This window comes from Notamacropus eugenii, chromosome 3 (genome assembly GCF_028372415.1).
Source record: "Notamacropus eugenii isolate mMacEug1 chromosome 3, mMacEug1.pri_v2, whole genome shotgun sequence".
NCBI classification, from domain to species: domain Eukaryota; kingdom Metazoa; phylum Chordata; class Mammalia; order Diprotodontia; family Macropodidae; genus Notamacropus; species Notamacropus eugenii.
Window position 1 is genome coordinate 477,923,814 of NC_092874.1, and position 19,685 is coordinate 477,943,498.

The 19,685-nt window shown below is 45.7% G+C and overlaps 1 protein-coding gene across 4 annotated transcripts in view; it reads left to right on the forward strand.

The window, feature by feature from the left end:
- CHDH (choline dehydrogenase) overlaps positions 1 to 19,419 on the forward strand; it is a 31,758-nt gene extending 12,339 nt beyond the window's left edge. For 2 of the 4 annotated variants that reach the window (XM_072599060.1, XM_072599061.1), the window contains 8 exons: positions 3,698 to 3,784; positions 4,392 to 5,114; positions 6,594 to 6,745; positions 10,345 to 10,474; positions 12,356 to 12,490; positions 14,900 to 15,042; positions 16,030 to 16,132; positions 16,866 to 19,419. In XM_072599060.1, coding sequence (XP_072455161.1) covers positions 4,424 to 5,114; positions 6,594 to 6,745; positions 10,345 to 10,474; positions 12,356 to 12,490; positions 14,900 to 15,042; positions 16,030 to 16,132; positions 16,866 to 17,284 — 1,773 coding nt within the window. In that variant the 5' untranslated portion in view covers positions 3,698 to 3,784; positions 4,392 to 4,423 and the 3' untranslated portion in view covers positions 17,285 to 19,419. The remainder of the gene's footprint in view (positions 1 to 3,697; positions 3,785 to 4,391; positions 5,115 to 6,593; positions 6,746 to 10,344; positions 10,475 to 12,355; positions 12,491 to 14,899; positions 15,043 to 16,029; positions 16,133 to 16,865) is intronic. The other 2 variants (XM_072599058.1, XM_072599059.1) reach the window with 1 other exon arrangement.
- The last annotated feature ends 266 nt before the right edge of the window (positions 19,420 to 19,685 follow it).

A 19,685-nucleotide genomic window follows, 5' to 3' on the forward strand; every position in this document is an offset into this window, starting at 1 on the left:
TTTCCTCTACCTCTCTTACTTGATTTTCAAAATCCTTTTTGAGCTCTTCTAGGACCTGAGTCCACTGCATATTTATTTTGGAGGTTTTTAATGCAGAAGCCTTGACTTTTATGTCTTCCTCTTATGGTATACATTGTTCTTCCTCATCTGAAAGGATGGAAGAAAATACCTGTCCACCAAGAAAGTAGCCTTCTCTAGTCTTATTTTTTTCCCTTTTTTGGGCATTTTTCCAGCCAGTTACTTGACTTTTGAGTCCTTTGTCAAAAGAGGAGTATGCTCTAGGGACTTGTAAGTTATCAGTTCCTCCAAGGTGGCACAATCAAGGTGGCCTGCACTCTGGTCTGGGAGCTGCTGCAAGCTTTTCTGCCCAGAATCTGTGAGTAGAATTCCCTCTCCAGAGCCTCCACCAGCTCCACCATGTCAGCACTCTTATTCACCCCAGGACCACCACTCAGGGCTGAGATCCAGATCAGTGGCTCAATTCCCCAAGAATCTTTAGGTGAAGGGCTCTAAAAATGGATGTTGCTGCCACCAGGGGCCACCTCGGGGCAGGGCTAGTGCAGGAGGACCCTGCTCCCTTCTCACCCAAGTGTAAAAGCTTTCTCACTGACCTTTGAGGCTGTCTCTGACGTTTGTGGGTTGAGGGATCTGGGAACTACAGCTGCTTCCTGTGGCACCTTGAAGCCAGCTCAGGTCCTGTCCCTGCTACGCAGTGCAGTTCTGGCTGGGCTATGCTCCACTCTGTGCCTAGTGAGATAGACCTTTCCTGTCAGCCTTCCAGGCTCCCTTGGGCTGGAAATCTCTTTCTGTTGTTTTATGGCTTCTGCTGCTCTAGAATTTGTTTGGGGTTACTTTTTACAGGTATTTTATGGGTTGTGGCAGGAGAGCTTCTGTGGGTCATCCTTCTACTCCACTATCTTGGCTCCGCCCCAATGTAACTCTTGATTGTTTGGAATCTGTCTGACATTATAAATTTTGTCCTAGCTCATTGTTTTCATTCTATAGATTTATTTGCTTTTTAAATGTAGATATATTATATATCGAATTGTGGGGAGTTGGTTTCTTATCCAATATGCCATTCTCTTTCATTTTTATTGTGGGATTTTAACCCATTCACCTTTAAGGTTATCATGATTAGACTTGTTGGGTTTTTTTCCATTTAAGGGTTTTTGTTTGTTTTTGTATCAATGCCCCCTCTTCTTATTTAAGTTACATTTTGTCCCTGTCATTACCCTTTCTGAATTTTATTTGATCCTACACTTTTCCCATCATTTCCCCCTTTCTTCCTTTGCCTTTCCTGCCTTATCTCATATTTCTTGAGCTTCCTTGAATTATTATTATGTTTTTATTTCTTTTTGCTCTTCCTTTTCCATCTTTCATCTTTGCTAACTGTTAAGTGAAATGTTAGAGCTGCAGTTTGTATTTCTCCTACCATGAGTGACTTGGAACAATGTTTCCTAAGGTTATTAATAAGTTGTGATGTTTCTTTTTAGAACCCAAGTAATTATCCGTTAGGGATGGCTCTTTGTCTTATTCCCCACTTTCCTTTATATCTGGGATATCAGTCCCTCATCAGAAACATTTGATGTATAGATCCCCCTCCCCTTTCCCACAATAAACAAATATCCTTTTTATCCTAGTTGCATTGATTTTGATAATACAAATTTCAGTTTCATGTACTTGGATTTATTTCATGTACTTGGATTTAGATATTTTCTCTTTTGTGATCTCCTCTCTTGTTTGGTCAAGAGCACTCTCCATCACCATAGGTGTGAAAAGTACCTGATGCAGTTTCTTCTTCTGACAGTGACTTTTAGTATTCAGATCTCCCTTTGAGTTGATTGTGATCTATGGGATGAGGTGGTTTAAACCTAATGTCTGCTGCATTGCTTTCCAGTTTTCCTGGCTATTCTCATCAAACAGGGAGGGTCTTCCCCAACATATACATTCTCTGCTTTATTGAATATTCAGTTGATTATTAAAGCCCCATTCATCTTGATTCTTCCCTTTCCAGTCCTTTCTGTTGATCAACCTCACTTTTTAACTGTCAGCAAATAATGATTGAAGTCAGGAAATACCACTTCTCCCAATATTCCCCCTCCTTTCTTTGATTATTTCCCCTGAAATTCTTGACCTTTTATTCCTTGAGATGGAGGAATCTTCTTGTTAGGTCTTTAAAATATCCTCTGGGTAGTCTGATTGATATAGCACTAAATCTGTACTTTGATTTCAACCATATGGTCCTCTTTTTTAAAAATTTGCATGGACCAGTCATGAATGCAACTGGGTGTTGAAGTGAATAGAATGTCAGGAAGACCTGAGAGGTTCAGAAATTTGCCCAGGGTCACACAGCTAGGACGTGCCAGAGGCTGGATTTGAGGCCAGGTTGTCTTGGCTCTGTGACTGACTCTGCCCACTACTCCTGATTAGAAGAGGGAGTATTTTGTTCCTATTTCTTTCCTGAGATTATAAATTTTTTCTGTTTTCTAAGAAGATCATAATATCACCAGCAAAGGACAGTTTTACCTGTCTGTGCCTATCTCCTTAATTTTTCTTTTATTTCTATTGTTTACTTTTTTTGTATCTCATAACAGCAGAGAGAGAGATCTATACTTTAGGTGTTCATTGGGGAAACTTCTCATATTTCTCCATTGCAGATAACTCAAGCTTTTGATTTTAGATAGATGGTTTTTATGCTATTAAAAAGGGCCAATATGTAGCCAGGCTTTTAGTGGGGAGGGCGATGGTTTTTAGCATAGATAAGCACTGTACTTGGTCAAAGGCATTTTCTGCATATGTTGATAGAATCATATACTTAAGCTGGTTTGTCAATTCTAAAGCATTCTAGCAGTATCAGATATTGATGCTGACAATGACCCTCCCCGCTTTCTTTTTCTCTCTCCTCTCTTCCCCTCCCCCCACCCCTGGCTCTCTCTCAGATCTGACTTGTTTCAACCTTCTCAATCATTGCAATGGCTGTTTCTTAACTAGCATTTTCTGGGAAATGAAATCCCAGAATCTTGGGTTTTTCTTCTTTCCCTTTTGCTGATTTTTGAAAGTGGGAGCAGAGGAGATGGCTATTGACTATATGTGAATTTAATGCAGATGGGTGTATGGATGGATGGATGGATGGATGGATAGATGGATGGATGGATGGACGGATGGACGGACAGATGGATGGATAGATGGATGGATGGATGGATGGATGGATGGATGGATGGATGATGGGTGGATAAAGATCCTGGACATGGATGATGAGTATAGACAAAAATGATGGGAGAGAGGCAGGCAGTGCTATTTACGTACTGGCACATAGGCTGAAAGTGGCTTTGAAGCAAAGACTGCATTAAATTCTTACTTACTTGGGAGAACCTCTGACCTCCTAGAATCCAAGGCTCATAAGACTTCCAGAAAGACTTATCTCAGATATTTGCTCTATGAAGAGTTTTCCTTCAATCATCTGTTAACCAGAGGGGGATTGGATGGGAAGATTCCATTCCAGCTCTTTACAAAGTGATGGTCCTCTGACCTGAAGTTTCAGTCTGGTTTTTTCCCAGTGCAGTCAGCATATCTCTGGTCCAGCTCCTGTTTGTGGCAGCTGGGTGACTCAGTGGAGAGAGAACATGACTTGGAAGACTTGAGATTGAAGCATCCCCAGGGAGAGCATTCTCATTTGGCCCTTCTTATTCCCTTTAAGGTGAAGGCCAATGGCAATGCTTCCTCAGGGTGTGCTGCTGGTACACTCATCTCAAGCTCTGTGCAAACCTCTGATGGACCCATGTGGGTATGTACAAAAAATTCCACAAGGTAACTTGTGGGGGGAGGGTATCTGTGTCCAGAGAAGGTCTTCATGGAGAAGTTGGTGCTTGGAGGAAACTAGGAATTTGAAGAGGCTGAGGCAGAATTGGAGAACATTCCAGGAGTAAGGCATAGCCAGAGCAAAGACAAGGAGGTGGGAGATGTAGGGTCCCAAGCAAGAGCAATGAGAAACCCAGTTTGGCTAGATGTAGATTGTTTGAAGGGAAATATTAAAGTTGAAAGGGAAGGTCAGAGCCAGGAGGCGAAGGGCTTTAAGTGCCAAATAGGTGTTTATAATTGATACAAAAAATTAAATAAATCAATACAGAAAGTCACTTTGGCAAACGAGTGGAGAAAAGATTGCAGCAGGGAGAAATTTGAGGCAGAGACAAATTGGTGCCGTCTTGCAGAAAGTAGTTCCAGTGAGAGGTAATGAGGGGCCTTTCCCAGGGCTGGATCGGCCCCTCCAGGAACACTGCCTCCAGAGTCCTAAGGCTAGATGCCAGACCAGGGTCCTGAGCTTCAAATGACTTTCCCCACTGCCATATTCCCATTATGTTTTGAGCATGGTGCAATTGGATTATGTCTTCCAGGGCAAAGGATTTTGCTGCTCCTGGTGAGGAGGATGTCTCTGTGCCTCCAAGCGTCCTCTAAGAAGTGGGGCCTCTTTCCTATGGCTGGGCTGACGAGGCTTGCCCATCGGGCCATTTCAAATGATGGGAAAAGACTTACCTACAGTTATATCATTGTTGGGGCTGGGTCCGCTGGCTGTGTCCTGAGCCACCGGTTGTCAGAAGATGCCAGCAACACTGTGCTGATCCTGGAGGCTGGGCCCAAAGACCTCTTCCTGGGCAGTAAGCGACTCATGTGGAAGATCCACATGCCTGCTGCCCTGGTCTCGAACCTCTGCGATAACAAGTACAACTGGTATTACCATACCACCCCCCAGAAGGGCCTGAACCAGCGGGTCATGTATTGGCCCCGGGGCCGCGTCTGGGGTGGCTCTTCCTCTCTCAATGCTATGGTCTACATCCGTGGACATGCAGAGGACTACAACCGCTGGAGAGAGGAAGGGGCCGAGGGCTGGGACTACGAGCACTGTCTGCCTTATTTCCGCAAGGCCCAGACTCATGAGCTGGGCCCTAACCGGTACCGGGGTGGGGAGGGCCCCTTGTACGTGTCCAGGGGCAAGAGTAACCACCCCCTACATCACGCCTTTCTGGAGGCAGCCCAGCAAGCCGGCTACCCTTTTACTGAGGACATGAATGGTTTCCAGCAGGAAGGCTTTGGCTGGATGGACATGACCATCTACAAAGGTAAAGGGCCAGGATGAGCAGGATCAAGGTCAGCCTTTACCTAGGCACTGTTAACTTGAATGAAGCTCTTCCCACACTCCTTCTCTCATCCTGTCTCTTCTGTGAAGTCAGAATGTTGGTGATTTAAGCTCCATTTTCTGCATGGCTAAACTGGAAACCAAAGAGGGGAGGTGGCTTGCCAAATGGTGGGCTGGGTTTTTTCACTTGCTTAAAAATATTACCCATTTTGTTGACCTGTTGGTTTCTCTAGAAATAGAATAAATGAATTAAAGATGAACTCCCAACAGAGAGATAACAAAGGTCCCAGAGTGAGGCAGTCAGCCCAACCAGCCCCGAATGCAAGACCCCAAACCCTCTTGTTGGAGGAGATCCCCAAAGACCAGTCTTAGATAATAGCTGAGGAAGAGGAAGATAGTGAAGGAGTGAAGAAGGAAGGGAGTGGGTCAGATTGTCTCTGTTTGATGGCTAGTTCTGATCATAGATTTACACATCACTGTATTGGGGGAGTGAAACTGAGGACCCCAATGTCCCAGCTCCCTCGCTGGTCCTGCTTCCCTCGATCCCTAAGACATTGTGGTTTGGCAGTGACTGTATCAAGCTGATCTTGATAACAGGACCCTACCTTTAAAGAAAGCCTCTGTTAGACTGGGCTTTGGCTGATATGTTATCTCAACTTAGAGATAAAGAATCTCCTGCTCCCCCCAAGTTCTGAGACTTAACAAAGGTCACACAGCTAGTGTGTCAATGACTTCAACCCACTAGAAGCTTGGAACCCAAGCCGTACTATTCCTGATTGCTTCTCCTACTTCTTAGAGACCAGGGGGGTGGTTTAGGATTAAAAAAGATTCACATGACAGTCTCTCCCTCCCTCTGCCTGAGGTGGGGAGCACATGCTGGGCATAGAGCGAGGGACAAGGACTGGAATTCTGAGCCTTTGTTGTGTCCTGGACCCCTTGGGTCATCATCGTGGGGAACTTGTGGACCCCTTCTCATGGCATTACAAAGGCAATGAATTACATTGAAAAGGAGTTTCTCAGATATTCTTAAAAATAAGTCTCAGGACCCCTGGTTTAGAAGCCCTGGAGATCCCTGGCCACTGAAGGCACAGGAGGGAGCATGATTTTCTCCTCTCTCCAAGCAGTCATGATAGCTGGCACCAGGAGCCCTTTCACCTTTTGTAAAGTCTTTGATAGGCACCGAGGCTGCCTTAGGAGGGGAATAGTTTGGGAATTGCCTATTACTGCCTGGGTTTGTTAGTTGATGGGAAGACCTAGGAGCCAGGGTAGGGGTGGGGCAGCTACTTCCTTCTAGAAATGACTTTGGGGGGACTTCGATTGGAGTCATAGATGCCATAGCTAAGTGCCCCACAGAGAAGCAATAATTTACTCACTGAATTGGGAGATGCAGAATTGGACCTATATGTGATGGGACAATTGAATCCAGTTCATGTTAAATCCACCATTCTGCTCTGTCCCCCAGGTCTTCGCTGGAGTACTGCCAGTGCTTACCTCCATCCTGCCCTGACCCGATCCAATTTGACAGCAGAATCTGGAACCTTTGTGACCAAAATTCTGTTTGACAGAACCAGAGCTATTGGTGTGGAGTACATGCAGGGCGGCCAGATGAAGAAGGTCAGTGTGCCCCTTTGGTGGGGCTGAGGGGGAAACTCTGCTTGCCCACCAGCTCCTCAGCCATGGTGTTGGCAGGGTACTTGTGAGCCAGAAGTGGGGGAGGGACCAGGTACTCATTCACCAGCTTCTTGACCTTTGGTCCTAGGCTACAATACTCCAAAACCCAGGCAAGGTCAGGCAGAGTCCCTGTGTCCATACTGCATGCCATTGTTTCAGCACCCAGTGTCTCTGTTTGGTTTCCTCATCCGTCAGATGAGCTGAGTTTGGATTCTTTGGTCAAAGATCTCTTTCAGTGCAAACATGTGATGCTCTGAAGGCTGTGGAGGATTTCACAGGTCAGGGTGAGAGAGCAGCAAGGACAAGGAAGGCAGCAGGGCAGGGGGTCAGATCCAGGGCCGAGGATGGAGGAATCGCTTGCTGAGGGTGACGTTGGAAAGAGTATTAGGGGTTAGAAGCCAACAGGACCCAGTCACCGCCCTCCTCATCTGCCCTGGATCCCAAGGGCTGTTGTCATCAGCAGAGGGCTGTTGTTTGCATCACAGATTCTCAGAACTAGTGGGATCCTCCCAGACAACCAAGTGTAAACTGTACCCAATGGTCAGTTGCCTCCCCAACACTTTCTGGGGTACACTGTCATAGCTCTAGAGAGACTTCATTCTTCAATTAAACCAGACAAATATTGATTAAGCATCAGCCTCAGGCCACATGAGGCTTGATCCCTAATACCATTGGTCTGGGGAACTTCAGGGGCCATCTGGTTCAAGCCTCCCATTTTACAAATGAGGAAACTGAGGCCCAGAGAGATAATGGAAGCCCAGATCTGGACAGGACTGGCAAACACCTAATCATTTTACAGATGAGGCAGTTAGATGACTCGCTCAAACATGCCAGGAGTAAGAGTCAGGGGTGAGATTTGAACCCAGGTCTTCCAGTTCCAGATCTTTCCATGGCATCAGCCCAGGGAAGAGGGCACTGGGGATGGCAAGGCTTTTCCATGGACTAGGGCTGCTGCTTGTTCTCCTTGGTCCCAGAAAGCAGAATCAGGAGAGTAGATCTATCCAAAGAAAGGAGGCTTAAGCTGGAGGTCCCAGAGTGATGAATGGACTGCCTCAGGAGGGGGTGAGTTCCTCTCACTGTGGAGCATCCAGAAATAGCTAGATGACCACTTGGGAAGGGACTCTTGGTCAGGCCCAGGTGAGATGTGACTTGCCCTCCCACATCTGAGGTGCTGGGAAGTACCTACCCTGTGCTGGGATACAAAGACGAGACAGCCCCTGCCCTCAACAAGCTTACATACAATTGAGGCAACATGGTGCCAGAGAGGTCAACACAAGGTAATTTGTGAAGAGCAGGCGTCACCAGGAACTAAGCAGATCAGAGAAAGATGACAGCTCAGCTAAGCCCTGAAGAAACAAGTCTAAGAGGTGTAGCAGGGGGGCAGGTCACATACAGGAGATGGCATTTCAAATTCAGAGAGCAGTAGTAAGGCCATGTTGAGTGTGAGGAGCCCAGAAGAGCCAGTGGCTGGTTTGCCAGAGTGGCATCCTCAGAAAGGGAAGGGCTGGATATGTAGACTTGGACTCCAGCTGTCTTGTCCAGTGTATTAGTTTGTCATTCCACCCTTTTCCAGTCATGTCCAACTCTTCGTAGGGTTTTCTTGGCAGAGATACTAACATGGTTTGCCATTTACTTCACTTTACAGATGAGAAAAGTGAGTAAACAGGGTTAAGTGACTTGCACAGGTTCACATAGCTAGTAAGTATCTGTGGCCAGATTTGAAGTCATGGTGAGTCATCCTGACTTGAGGACCAGCACTTTATCCCCTGTGCCACCTAGGTCAGCTGTTGGAATGATGGTAAATTATTTAACTTGAAAAGGCTACAAGCCAGGACAAAGTGGAGGGAGAGTTGGTGCATGACTTTTTTAAATTTGCAGATGATTATGCACTCAGTGCTGTCTCTGAAGTTGAAATGTAACAAAGTATAGATCAGTTCTGAGCTGCTTGTGCTGCTAACAATTAATACCAAGATAACACAGATACTTGACTGGCCAGCACCACTCCATTCATACACAAAGCCATCAGTTACGCAAATGGAGACGTTTTGGATACTGTGGATAAGTTCACTGTGGGAGTGTACTTTCCAGGGATGTACACGTTGACAGTGAGGTTGATGCAGCATTGCCAGAGCTAGCTCAGCGTTTGGGAGGCTCAGAAGAAAAGTTTGGGAGAGAAGAGGTATTAGACCGACCACCAAACCGAAGCTCTACAGAGCCATGGTGCTCATTGTTGTATGCTGGTGAAACCTGACCAGTCTACCAGCACCATGCCAGGAAACTGAATGGCTTCCATTTGAACTGTCTTAGGAAGATTCTGAGGATCCCCTGGCAGGATAAGGTACCAGACACTGAGGTCCTTACTCGAATTAAACTACCAAGCATTCAAACTATTCTTCAGAGAGTACAACTCTGATGGGCTGGCCACGTTGTTTGATGTATTTGCCTAAAAGACTATTTTATGGAGAACTCTCACAGGGCAAGCATTCAGAAGAAGGAATACAAGGACTATACAAGGACACTCTCAAGGTCTCTCTTAAGAACTTTGGAATTGATGGTGTGACATGGGAGATACTGGCATAGGACCACTCAGCATGGTGTGCCCACATCAGAAAGGTGCTGTGCTCTATGAGCAAAGCAGAATTGAAACAACTCAAAAGAAACACAAGATGCACAGATTTGGAGAATCCATCCCGAACATTCACACAGACTATTTGTGCCCGACCTGTGGTAGAGCATTCCCAGCTCATATTGGTCTGACCAGCCACAATTGGACACTCTCTAACTTGACTCTAAAGGTGATGTCATTTTGGTCCTTTTTGAGAACAAAGCACAATGACCAACCAGTGTATTAGCTACCTCATCTAGCTCTATGCCATCTTTAGATTTAATTAGCCTCATTTCAATGCCTTAATTCAAGTCACAGACGAACAATAGCGGATTTGGGCCAAGAGCAAAACCCTTTAGCACATCTCAGTAGAATTGTTCCTCCAGGTTGGCATTGATCCGTTTGGTCAACTAATTCCAAATCCACCTCTCTGTACTATAATTCAGTCCCCAATATCTTCATTTCATCTATAAAATATTGTGGGAAATCCCCATGTAACTGGATCTATGACTTTTTTTTTGTTTTATCAACCCAGGAACCCCATCAAAGAACCATCAAGTTGGCATGATGTTAGTGGCTCCTAGTGATCCCAGATTCCCTTATTGAATGCCCATATTTCACTCTTTTAATAATCTGCTCTAACATTTTTTGCTAAATATTATGTGTAGCTCTCTGGTTTGAAGACTATGTTGTACCTTCTACTTAAAAAAATCTGGACATGTAGCCATCTACAATCCTAGAGCCTGTGTATTCACACTATACCCTCACTGGACTTAAGTGCCTTGAGGGCAGGGTCCTTCTCTTCTTTAAGTTGGCTACAGGGTTGGCTCCTGCTGATCACTTCCCAAATGTGTGCTGAAATGACTGATGGAGTGGGGATTTGAAATGTTCCCCTGTAGAGTGCTTCCTGGCTTCTAATCATGTCACGATTTTCCAGGTTTATGCTAGCAAAGAGGTGATTCTGAGTGGAGGAGCCATCAACTCACCCCAGCTGCTCATGCTGTCTGGAATTGGGAATGCGGACGACCTCAAGAAACACGGGATCCCTATTGTTTGTAACCTTCCCGGTACGTTTCCCCTTCTCTGTAGAGCATAGGCCTGCCAGTTGGGGCTCAGACAAGGCTCCCAGGGTCCTAGACGGCTCTCTAAGAATTAAAGGGTCTTGTGCAAGAGCCGTGAGCTTTGATCTGCCTGATCTGTGGGAGCCAAGCCAGGAACAATGGGGCCGAATTTCAAAATAGAAGACTCAAGCTCAGTAGTAAGAAAAACTTATCAATTAGAGCTATCCCATAACGGGATGGGGCTGCCTCTGGAGGTGATAGCCACTCCTTAGAAGACCTCAAGTCAGAGTTGAATGACCATTTGTTTGGTGGTTGTAGAAGGGGGTTACTGGTCAGCACCAGGCTAGACACTGGGGTCTCAAGATTCTTGGTGACAGTGATTGGCTAAATGTTCTCACTAAGAGATGCCCCTGCCCCATCAAAGGACCAAAGGGCATTTGGGAGAATTATCCATGCCTCCTCTTGGTGCCCAGTCCGCTGTCAGGCAATCCCAGGGGAGCATCGACCCTGGAAAGGAGGCCTTTCTCCTTGGTCTCTGCACCTTGGTCAGGAGATTGTGCTGGTTCATGATGAAGTGTTCACCTCCTTCAAAGCAAGAGTTGTTCATTGTATCACTAGTGCATGACCCAGAGTGTGCACTTGATAAATGCTTCTTGACTTGAGTAAACATATATTAATCACCTACTGTATACCACGCACAGCACTAGAAACCTGAGTTGCAAAGACAAAATAAAAGACAATTGCCTGCCCTCAATTCATCTTAATTCAGGTCAATCTAACAAGCAATTATTAAACACCCACTGCATACCAGGCACTGGCAATACAAAAATGAAAATGATACGCCCTTCCCTCAACAAGTTTCCAATCCATTGGAATGGCCCTAAGCATCAGTATCCAGAAAAAAGTAGGTTTTGGGGGCGTGAAAATAAAATTGTAATAGCTAAAAATAATTCTTTGTTCAGTATCGAAGTATGAAGTATCAAAATAATCCCTACTATACCCATTGACTTTTTTTATTAAGTGTAGCCTACAGTGTTTTAATTCCCACGCTTATGTAAGCTTGCGCAACAGTGAAATTCTGCTCTCTAGCTGTTCCTATGTGCTCTAACTGCTCCCAGGGAGGCGTCAGTGACTTACTGTGTAATCTGGGGCAACTCCGGTTCCAGAACTGTGGATCGATGGAGTTTACACCATCACAGAGATGCCAGCAGCCCTCTGGGCCATCCCCTACACCAGAGGACACTAATCGGGGCATCCAGCCTCTATTTTGGTCCCTTCCAGTTGGGCATGTCAGAAGAATGACCTGCCATGGGGCTGTCTCAAACAACCAATCTCGGGTCGCCTGGATTTTTATCCGCCAGAAAGGAGGTTTCCTGTTGGGGAATAACTGCTTTGAAGTGACTGGAAGCTAGTCGGGATTTCAGAAAGAAATAATTAGGAAGCATAGTCAACAGTTGAAGATACTTTGGAGTTAGAAACCCTACTTCAGATTTGAAAAAGATTTTTCTCTATTTTCTAAGAAAATGTGGTATGCTCTGAAATCAAAGCAAAGCCAGTTCCTAGAAAACAGTCAGCCAAGTTTTCCCTTTCAACACATAAAGAGCCATAATCACAGCAAAAATTGTTTCACGGAATCATCTTGGTAAAAGAACGAGGCATCCCAGAAGTCTCAGTGCCCTGGGACCTGCCTGGGTATGGGGATGGAAATCACTGAAAGTGGTGAGGCACCTCCAGGAGAGCCTCTGGCTGTCTTTCTCTCTCTGGGCCTCAGTTTCCTCCTCTGTCCCATGAGGGCATCTTTCAGGTGCCAGAGCCAGTCCTGGATCTCACCTCTGGTTCGCTGGTAATTTTCTCCCTTGTTTCTCTGCCCCCTCCCCCCTCCTTCAGGTGTGGGCCAGAACCTGCAGGACCATTTGGAGATGTACATCCAGCAGGAATGCACTCAACCCATCACTTTGTACTCAGCCCAGAAGCCATTTCGGAAGATGGCCATCGGGTTGGAGTGGCTCTGGAAGTTCTCAGGTGGGCTTGGGCTGTGACTCGTCTCCTCTCTGGGACCATGGTCCAGCCATTTCTCTGCTGCTGGTCTTCCTTGCCTCATTGGGCAGTGGGATGGTGTGGTGCACAGTGTCAGGAAAGCCTGTGTTTGAATCCTGCCTCAGATACTTCAGCTACATAACCTGGGGCAAGTTGCTGAACCTTTTAATGACCAAGGTGACTCCCAAAGACTTCTGGGACAGAGCAAGTGCCATCTCTGGCTGTTCTTCCCCCTTCACATTCCTTTCCCAGCAGTGCCCAATCCCACAGCGGGCTGGAAGGGCGCATGCATCCTTTTCAGAGATAAACAGTCTACACTGCATCCGAGGCACCCTCTTTCTTGTCACAGACCATGTCCCCTTTTAGTTGAAGGACTACAGAGGGGGACCAGAGAATAGCCATAGGGTGGGAGAAGCAAGCACAGGGAATGCCTGGGCACACCTTCAGGCTACTCACTGAGGCACCTCTGCCTCCTTCCCTGCGTGCAGAAGACCTGCTTGGCTCAGGAAGTGGCTGGGAGGTTCAGTGAGTGGAGCACTGGGCCTGGAGTCAGGAAGACCTGAGTTCAAATCAAACCTCAGACACTGACTAGCTATGTGACCTGGGGAAGTCTCAGTCTGCCTCAGTTTCCTAATCTGTAAAATGGGGCTGATAACAATAGCACCTACCTCTCAGGGTGTGAGGATAAAATGAGATCTTTATAAAGTCTTTGCAGATGATAAAGCACTATCAGAATAAGAGTTGTCATTGTTGCTTGTCCCCATTGGCAGCAGCTGCAGCAGCAGCAGCAGTGCTCTTGTCATTGACCATTTATCAATTGAGGAATGTCTTGCATTCTTAGAAATTTGACTCCCTTCTCTATTTATTTGAGAAATGGGGCCTTTATTAGAAAAACTTGGTATCATGTTTTCCACAGACATGATTTACTGACTATATATTTCTCTCCATTCTATTTTCCTCCTGTTTATCCTTCTCTGTCTTCCCTTTCACCCTGTCCATCCTCAAAATGGTTTTGCTTCTGACCAGCACCTCGCCCAGTTTGTCCTCCCTCCTATCATTCCCTGCCCTTCTTCCTTGTAGAGTAAGGTAGATTTCTGTGCCCGACTGCGTGTGTAGACTATTTCCCTTTTTGAGTCATTTCTGATGAGAGTAATCTTCACATACTCCTTACCCTCTCCTCCACCTTCCCCTCCACTGTGAAGTTCTTCTGTGTCTCTTTGATGTGAGATAATTTACCCCATTCTACATCTCCTTTATCCCTTCTCTCAGTGCATCCCCCTTTCTCTCCCCTTAATGATTTTTAGGTAGCACTCCATCATGGTCAACTTACACCTATGCCCTCTGTCTATGTATACTTCTAGCTAACCTAATAATGATAAAGTTCTTAGGAATTGCAAATATTATCTTCCCAAGTAGGAATAGAAGCAGTATGACATTTGTAATTCCCTTATTATTTCTATTTCCTGTTTACCTTTCTGTGATCTTTTGAGTCTTGTAATTAAAGGTCAGATTTTCTATTCAGGTTCTAGTCTTTTCATCAGAAATGCTTCAAAGTCCTTTACTTCATTAAATGTCTATTGGTTCTCCCTGAAGGATTACACTCATTTTTGCTGGGGAGATGATTCTTGGTTGTAATCCTGGATTTCTGATTTCTTTTTGTAATCTAAACTTTCTGATCCTTTAATGGAGAAGCTGCTAAATCTTGTGTTATCCTGACTGTGGCTCCATGTTATTTAAATTGTCTTTCTGGCTGCTTGCAATGTTTTCCCCTTGACCTGGGAGCTCTGGAATTTCGCCTCAATGTTCCTGGAAGTTTTCATTTGGAAATCTCTTTTAGGAGAAATCTCTTTTAGGATTCTTCCCATTACTATTTTATCCTCTGGTTCTAGGATATCATGGCAGTTTTCCTTGATAATTTCTTGAAATATGATGTCTATCCTCTTTTTTTTGACCATGGGTTTCAGGTAGTCCAATGCTTCTTAATTATTTCTTCTCAATCTATTTTCCAGGTCAGTTGTTTTTCCAAAGAAATATTTTGCATTTTTTTTATCTTTTTCATTCCTTTGATTTTGTTTTAGTGTTTCTTGATGTCTCTGGGGAGCGGGGAAGCAAGGAGGTAATGACCACAGTGGTCTAGCTACCAGTATTTTATATTTGCTAACTCATTAAATCCAAGGAAGGAGTCTACCAGTGTCCCCTGGATGGGAACAAGCATAGTCCCCCAACTTCTTCCTCAGCCACATCTTAGGTCCCCTTGACCACATGAGGTGGTCAAGCAAAGGCTGGGTGCCCATGAGGGATATTGAACCCAATTCAAGCTTGCACAAGCCATTTGCTGAGGTCCCCCCTCAGATAGTATGAATGTTTTTAAAGATATTTCTTCTTCCTCCTCAGGGTGGGGATCTACTGCCCATCTTGAAACTGGCGGCTTCATCCGGAGCCGTCCTGGTGTTCCTCACCCTGACATTCAGTTCCACTTCCTGCCTTCTCAAGTGATTGACCATGGGCGAGTCCCAAGCCAGAAGGAAGCTTACCAGGTGAGCAGGATGGGCACTGCCAGGTCCTGTGGTCACTCTCCAATGGAAGATGACCTTTTCCCTCATTACCAACAAGTGCCATTGCTGGCTGAGCACCAGACTCGACATGGTATCTACTTGGCACAGTTTAGCAAAGCTGTATCTTATCTTCAGGACATTTCTAGTTCAGTGGGGATGGAGAGGAAGAGACTAGAGATAGTTTAATGTGCCACTCCCTACACCATCCTGGCCATTTCCTGGAATTCCACTCTGTTACTTAAGTAGGAAAAGAACAAGGCTTCCCTTGGGGGAGCTTCTCATGGGGAAGCCCTAGGTGTTTCTCTGGACATCCTAAATTCCCTCAAACTTGATAGTGATTATCCTTTTTAAGAAGAAAAATCATAGGGGGACAATTTTGCTTGGTCCCATGATCCTTAGTCCTTTTGTGAATGAAATAATGTGGATTTACAGCAGGGCTTCTTAACCCATGGTTCGAGGTCCATGAATGTAGATTTCAGGGGGTCTGTGAACTTGAGTGTGGAAAAAAATGTTACCTTATTTTCACAAACTTCTAACTGAAACTTATAACTTGATTTAAGTATTTAGGAACACAATTCTGAGAACACCATAGCCCTCCTTAGACTCCAGCCAAGCAATGGTTCAGAACCCTTGCGGGGTCCAAAGTGAGTGTGTCTGAAAGTCGGAGTGTGTCCGTGCTGACATTTCCATAGACTTGGGGAGGTTCAGACAAGGGCCAGGCGTCACTTAGTCAGATCAGCTACAGGTGAAATATCAAGGGTCAGATGTCAGCCTGACATAAGGAAGGCCTTCCTAGAGCTGTCCTCCCCCTAACCCCAACAGAAGTAGTATGCTCACCTCCAGGGGAAGGCATGATGGCTGTGTTGTAGAGGGCATATTCACTCAAGCAAGTATTTATTTAGTGCTTACTGTGTGCAAGGATTACTTAGTGAGGGGACTTCATGGCTTGGTGTGTTTGGACTATTCCAGGTGCATGTGGGGACCATGAGGAGCATGAGTGTGGGCTGGTTGAAACTGAAAAGTGCCAACCCCATGGACCACCCAATTATTGAACCTAACTACATGTCCACAGGTAACTCATTGGCTGGCCCCTCAATCCATTGCACAATTAGGGTCTCTGGGTCTGTTGCCTGGTGCACATCAAAAGACTTGGATTTGTAACCTTCTGTGTGGATGAATTTCCCATAAACCAAGGTGCTTCAAAGCCTTCAGGAAACACCATGGTTTCTTCATCACCGTCATCATAAGAAGGAGGAGGAGAAGAAGAAGATGATGATGCTAATACTGAATGCATGGTGTTTCCTGAAGGTTTTTCCTTTTCCTTTTAACATCTTGCATTTGTCTTTACAGTTTACAAAGCACTCTCCAGAGCTTATCTCGACTGTTTCTCCCTTCCTTCTAGGAGGCAGCTGGGGATGCTGATATTCTCAGCTCAGGAGTGAGGGGTTCCTGGGCATTCCCAGGGCAGGAGGCTTTTAATTCCCTGCACATAGGCAGACTTGATATCCCTAATCAATGAAAAGCCACAGGGAGGACTTCTGGCCTTCAAGACCAGGTTCCCACACTTAGCTGGGTGGTCTTTGGCAGATCCCTTGATTCTTTGCACCTGTTTCATGATATTCTCCTGGAATCTAATCTTTCAAATGGGGTCATTGTTTTCCCAGTTTAGCTTTCAGTGTGACATTAACTTGAGGTTTGTACTTGCATTGAGATAGATGTTTCAGGCAAGTATAAAGTAGAGGAGGGAACGAATGAGGGAAAATGAGCTAGGAGGAATCCTCACCAGTCTTCTCCTCCTTCTATAGAAGCAGATATTCAGGAGTTCCGTCTGTCTGTGAAGCTAACCAGAGAAATTTTTGCCCAGAAAGCTTTTGAGCCATTCCGGGGCAAGGAGCTCCAGCCTGGAAGTCACATGCAGTCTGACCAAGAGATTGATGCCTTCGTCAGGGCAAAGGCTGACAGTGCCTATCATCCTTCATGCACGTGTAAGATGGGCCAGCCCTCCGACCCCGCTGCGGTTGTCGATCCTCAGGCCAGAGTCATTGGTGTAGAAAACCTGAGAGTGGTGGATGCGTCTATAATGCCCAGCGTGGTCAGTGGCAACCTCAATGCACCCACCATCATGATAGCAGAGAAAGCCTCTGACATGATCCGAGGGCTTCCGGCACTCTGTGATGAGGGTGTCCGTGTCTACAGGCCCAAGACCTTAGAAACCCAACGATAAGACCTCACATGGCCCTGGCAAGGGAGTATCTGAAGAAGTTTATCTTTAAGGAAGCTGGTCCAACAGCAGCTTGACATTACGTACTGACCCAAAGCCAAATCCTGGAGTAATTTTGGACATTGCTAGATGTTGGCCTATGTGGATGCAAACTACTGCCTAGGCCAGCCTTCACCAAAACAGACTTGCAGAAAACCTATGTGTTGCCTATAAATGGGGTGATTTTTTTCTCCACCCTATGCTGGTTATTTCTCTTTTAAAAGAAATCTCATTTCAGATGTCTGACCTAGAAACAGACCCAAATGGCACATAATTCAGGTAGCTGACAACCTCATTTTGAAGTCTGTGCCAGTGACAACACCACTAGGAAATGCTCTCCAGTGAGATGGTTTGTTTCTCAAGTGCCCTGCCTGGCTCAGAGGCCATCTGTGGGACAAGAACAATGCAGGGATGTTCTGGGTCCCCTGATGGGACAATGGTGGGTTCCTCTTTAGATCTTCCTTACCTTTATACTACCCTGTCACTGCAGGGATGGCTCCTGCCTCAGTCCACAGGGAGCTCACCCACGGCAGAGGAGGGCTGTTTGGGGCATCTGTACTCTTCCCCATGGAGCTAGCTTAGTCAGTGAGTCACTGGCTTAGTTGTCCATGCCTCAGTGTTGGCTGACAGGATCACTGCTGGCTCCTTAGCCTGAGGGAGCCTTTATGCTAGGTGACTGACCCAGGCCCATTAGGGCCTGGAGGACAGGGAGGGCTTCATTTTTTGCCATTTCTGTGACCAGGACCCAGCACATTGCAATGCATATACTAGACACTTGATGTTCATTGAATTGAATGGAATGGTTCCTTGGAAGTGATTGCCTGAAGACTATGGTACCAGACCTGAGGGACCAATCTTCTAAGTCACATTTTACTTGGTGAAAAACAGCCTTAAAGACCTGGTCCTTACTCTGCCCTCTGTGGCCTTTGGCAAATTTCTTTTTATGAGCCTGTTTCCTCATCTGCAAAAGAGGGATGGTCACTTTCCTCCCATCTCCCTCCTTATAGGATTGGGGGTGGGATGGGGGATAGTGGGGAGGTTAGGGGGAGAGAAGAGTGGTATTTAAGGACCAAGGTCCTTAAACCATGCTACAGAAAACACCCTACAGCAGTCTTCAGGTATTTTGACTTCCTTCTAGCTAAGATTTGCATAGTGCTTTGGGGTTTGGAAGAAAGCCAACATATTATGTAATTCAGGTACTAAATGAAGGTCTTGGCTTTGGAACTTGTAGTCTTGGGACCCATGTGCGCGTGCACACACACACACACACACACACACACACACACACACACACAGCCAGAGCTAGTGAGATTTGAAGTCCAGGAACCATCTAAGCCCATCTAGAACTGAGCTGTGCTCTCTTATGGATGCTTTCCTCTACCCATGGTTATCTAGCCTTGACTTGAACAAGTCCCCACCCCCACCCCCCACCCCTGCCCTGATGGAAAACCCATGCCAACACATTCCATTTCTGGAGACCTTGACTTGCTAGGAAGTTTTCTCTTATACTGAGCTGTAATTTCAACTCATCCATGAAGTTAGTTCATCAGGAATAGATTGGACTGGGTGATCTTGAAGGCTCCTTCCAGCTCTGAACTGCTGTGATTCTGGAGAACTGGGCTGCCATCTATGCCAGGCCAGCACAGTCTGTGGGTACTCCTTAGCTGGGACTCAGCAGTCTTTGGACTTGAAAAAACCAGATGTGAACTCCATCATGTCTGTGAATTTCATCAGGAGTCTCAAGTTTTTTTAAGTTTTTTTGGGGTGGAGGGAGGAGTTGGGAAGTTGGGAGTTGGGAAGATTGTTCTTGCATCAATCATCTGGGCTTTCTGGGATAGCAGTTGACTGGACCCTTAAGCAGCATCCCCTTGTTCCACAGAACCGGATGTCCCAGAAACTTTCCTCATCTGTTTCAGATGTGAACTTCTTGCCAGTCTGTTAGCAGTAGAGCACAGAGCTACTCACCATTAGTGGGTGATGTCACCTGGGCATCCCCTAGAGTCCACAGGATATCACCATAGCATATCATGAACTCTTTCACACATGAACACATAAAACTGAAATTGGAATCAAATGAATAAAATAGCAATTGGTGAAGATTTGAGTGCATTTTTTTAATTAAAAAAGGGAGAGAGTGCCCAATGGTATTTTTAAACCAACCAGTGCTATAATTCTTAATGTTATGGCCAAAACAAGTCTGTTTGTACTGGGTAACAGGAAATAGACTTTGATTTTACTTCTCAGAAAAAGACAATCTGCCTGCGATTAGGAAAGGCACCATTACTAGGGAAATGGATGGCACTGGGGGAAAGTGGGTCAGGGCTGTAGAAGAGAAATTGGGGAACTAGGACTTTTAGAATAAAAT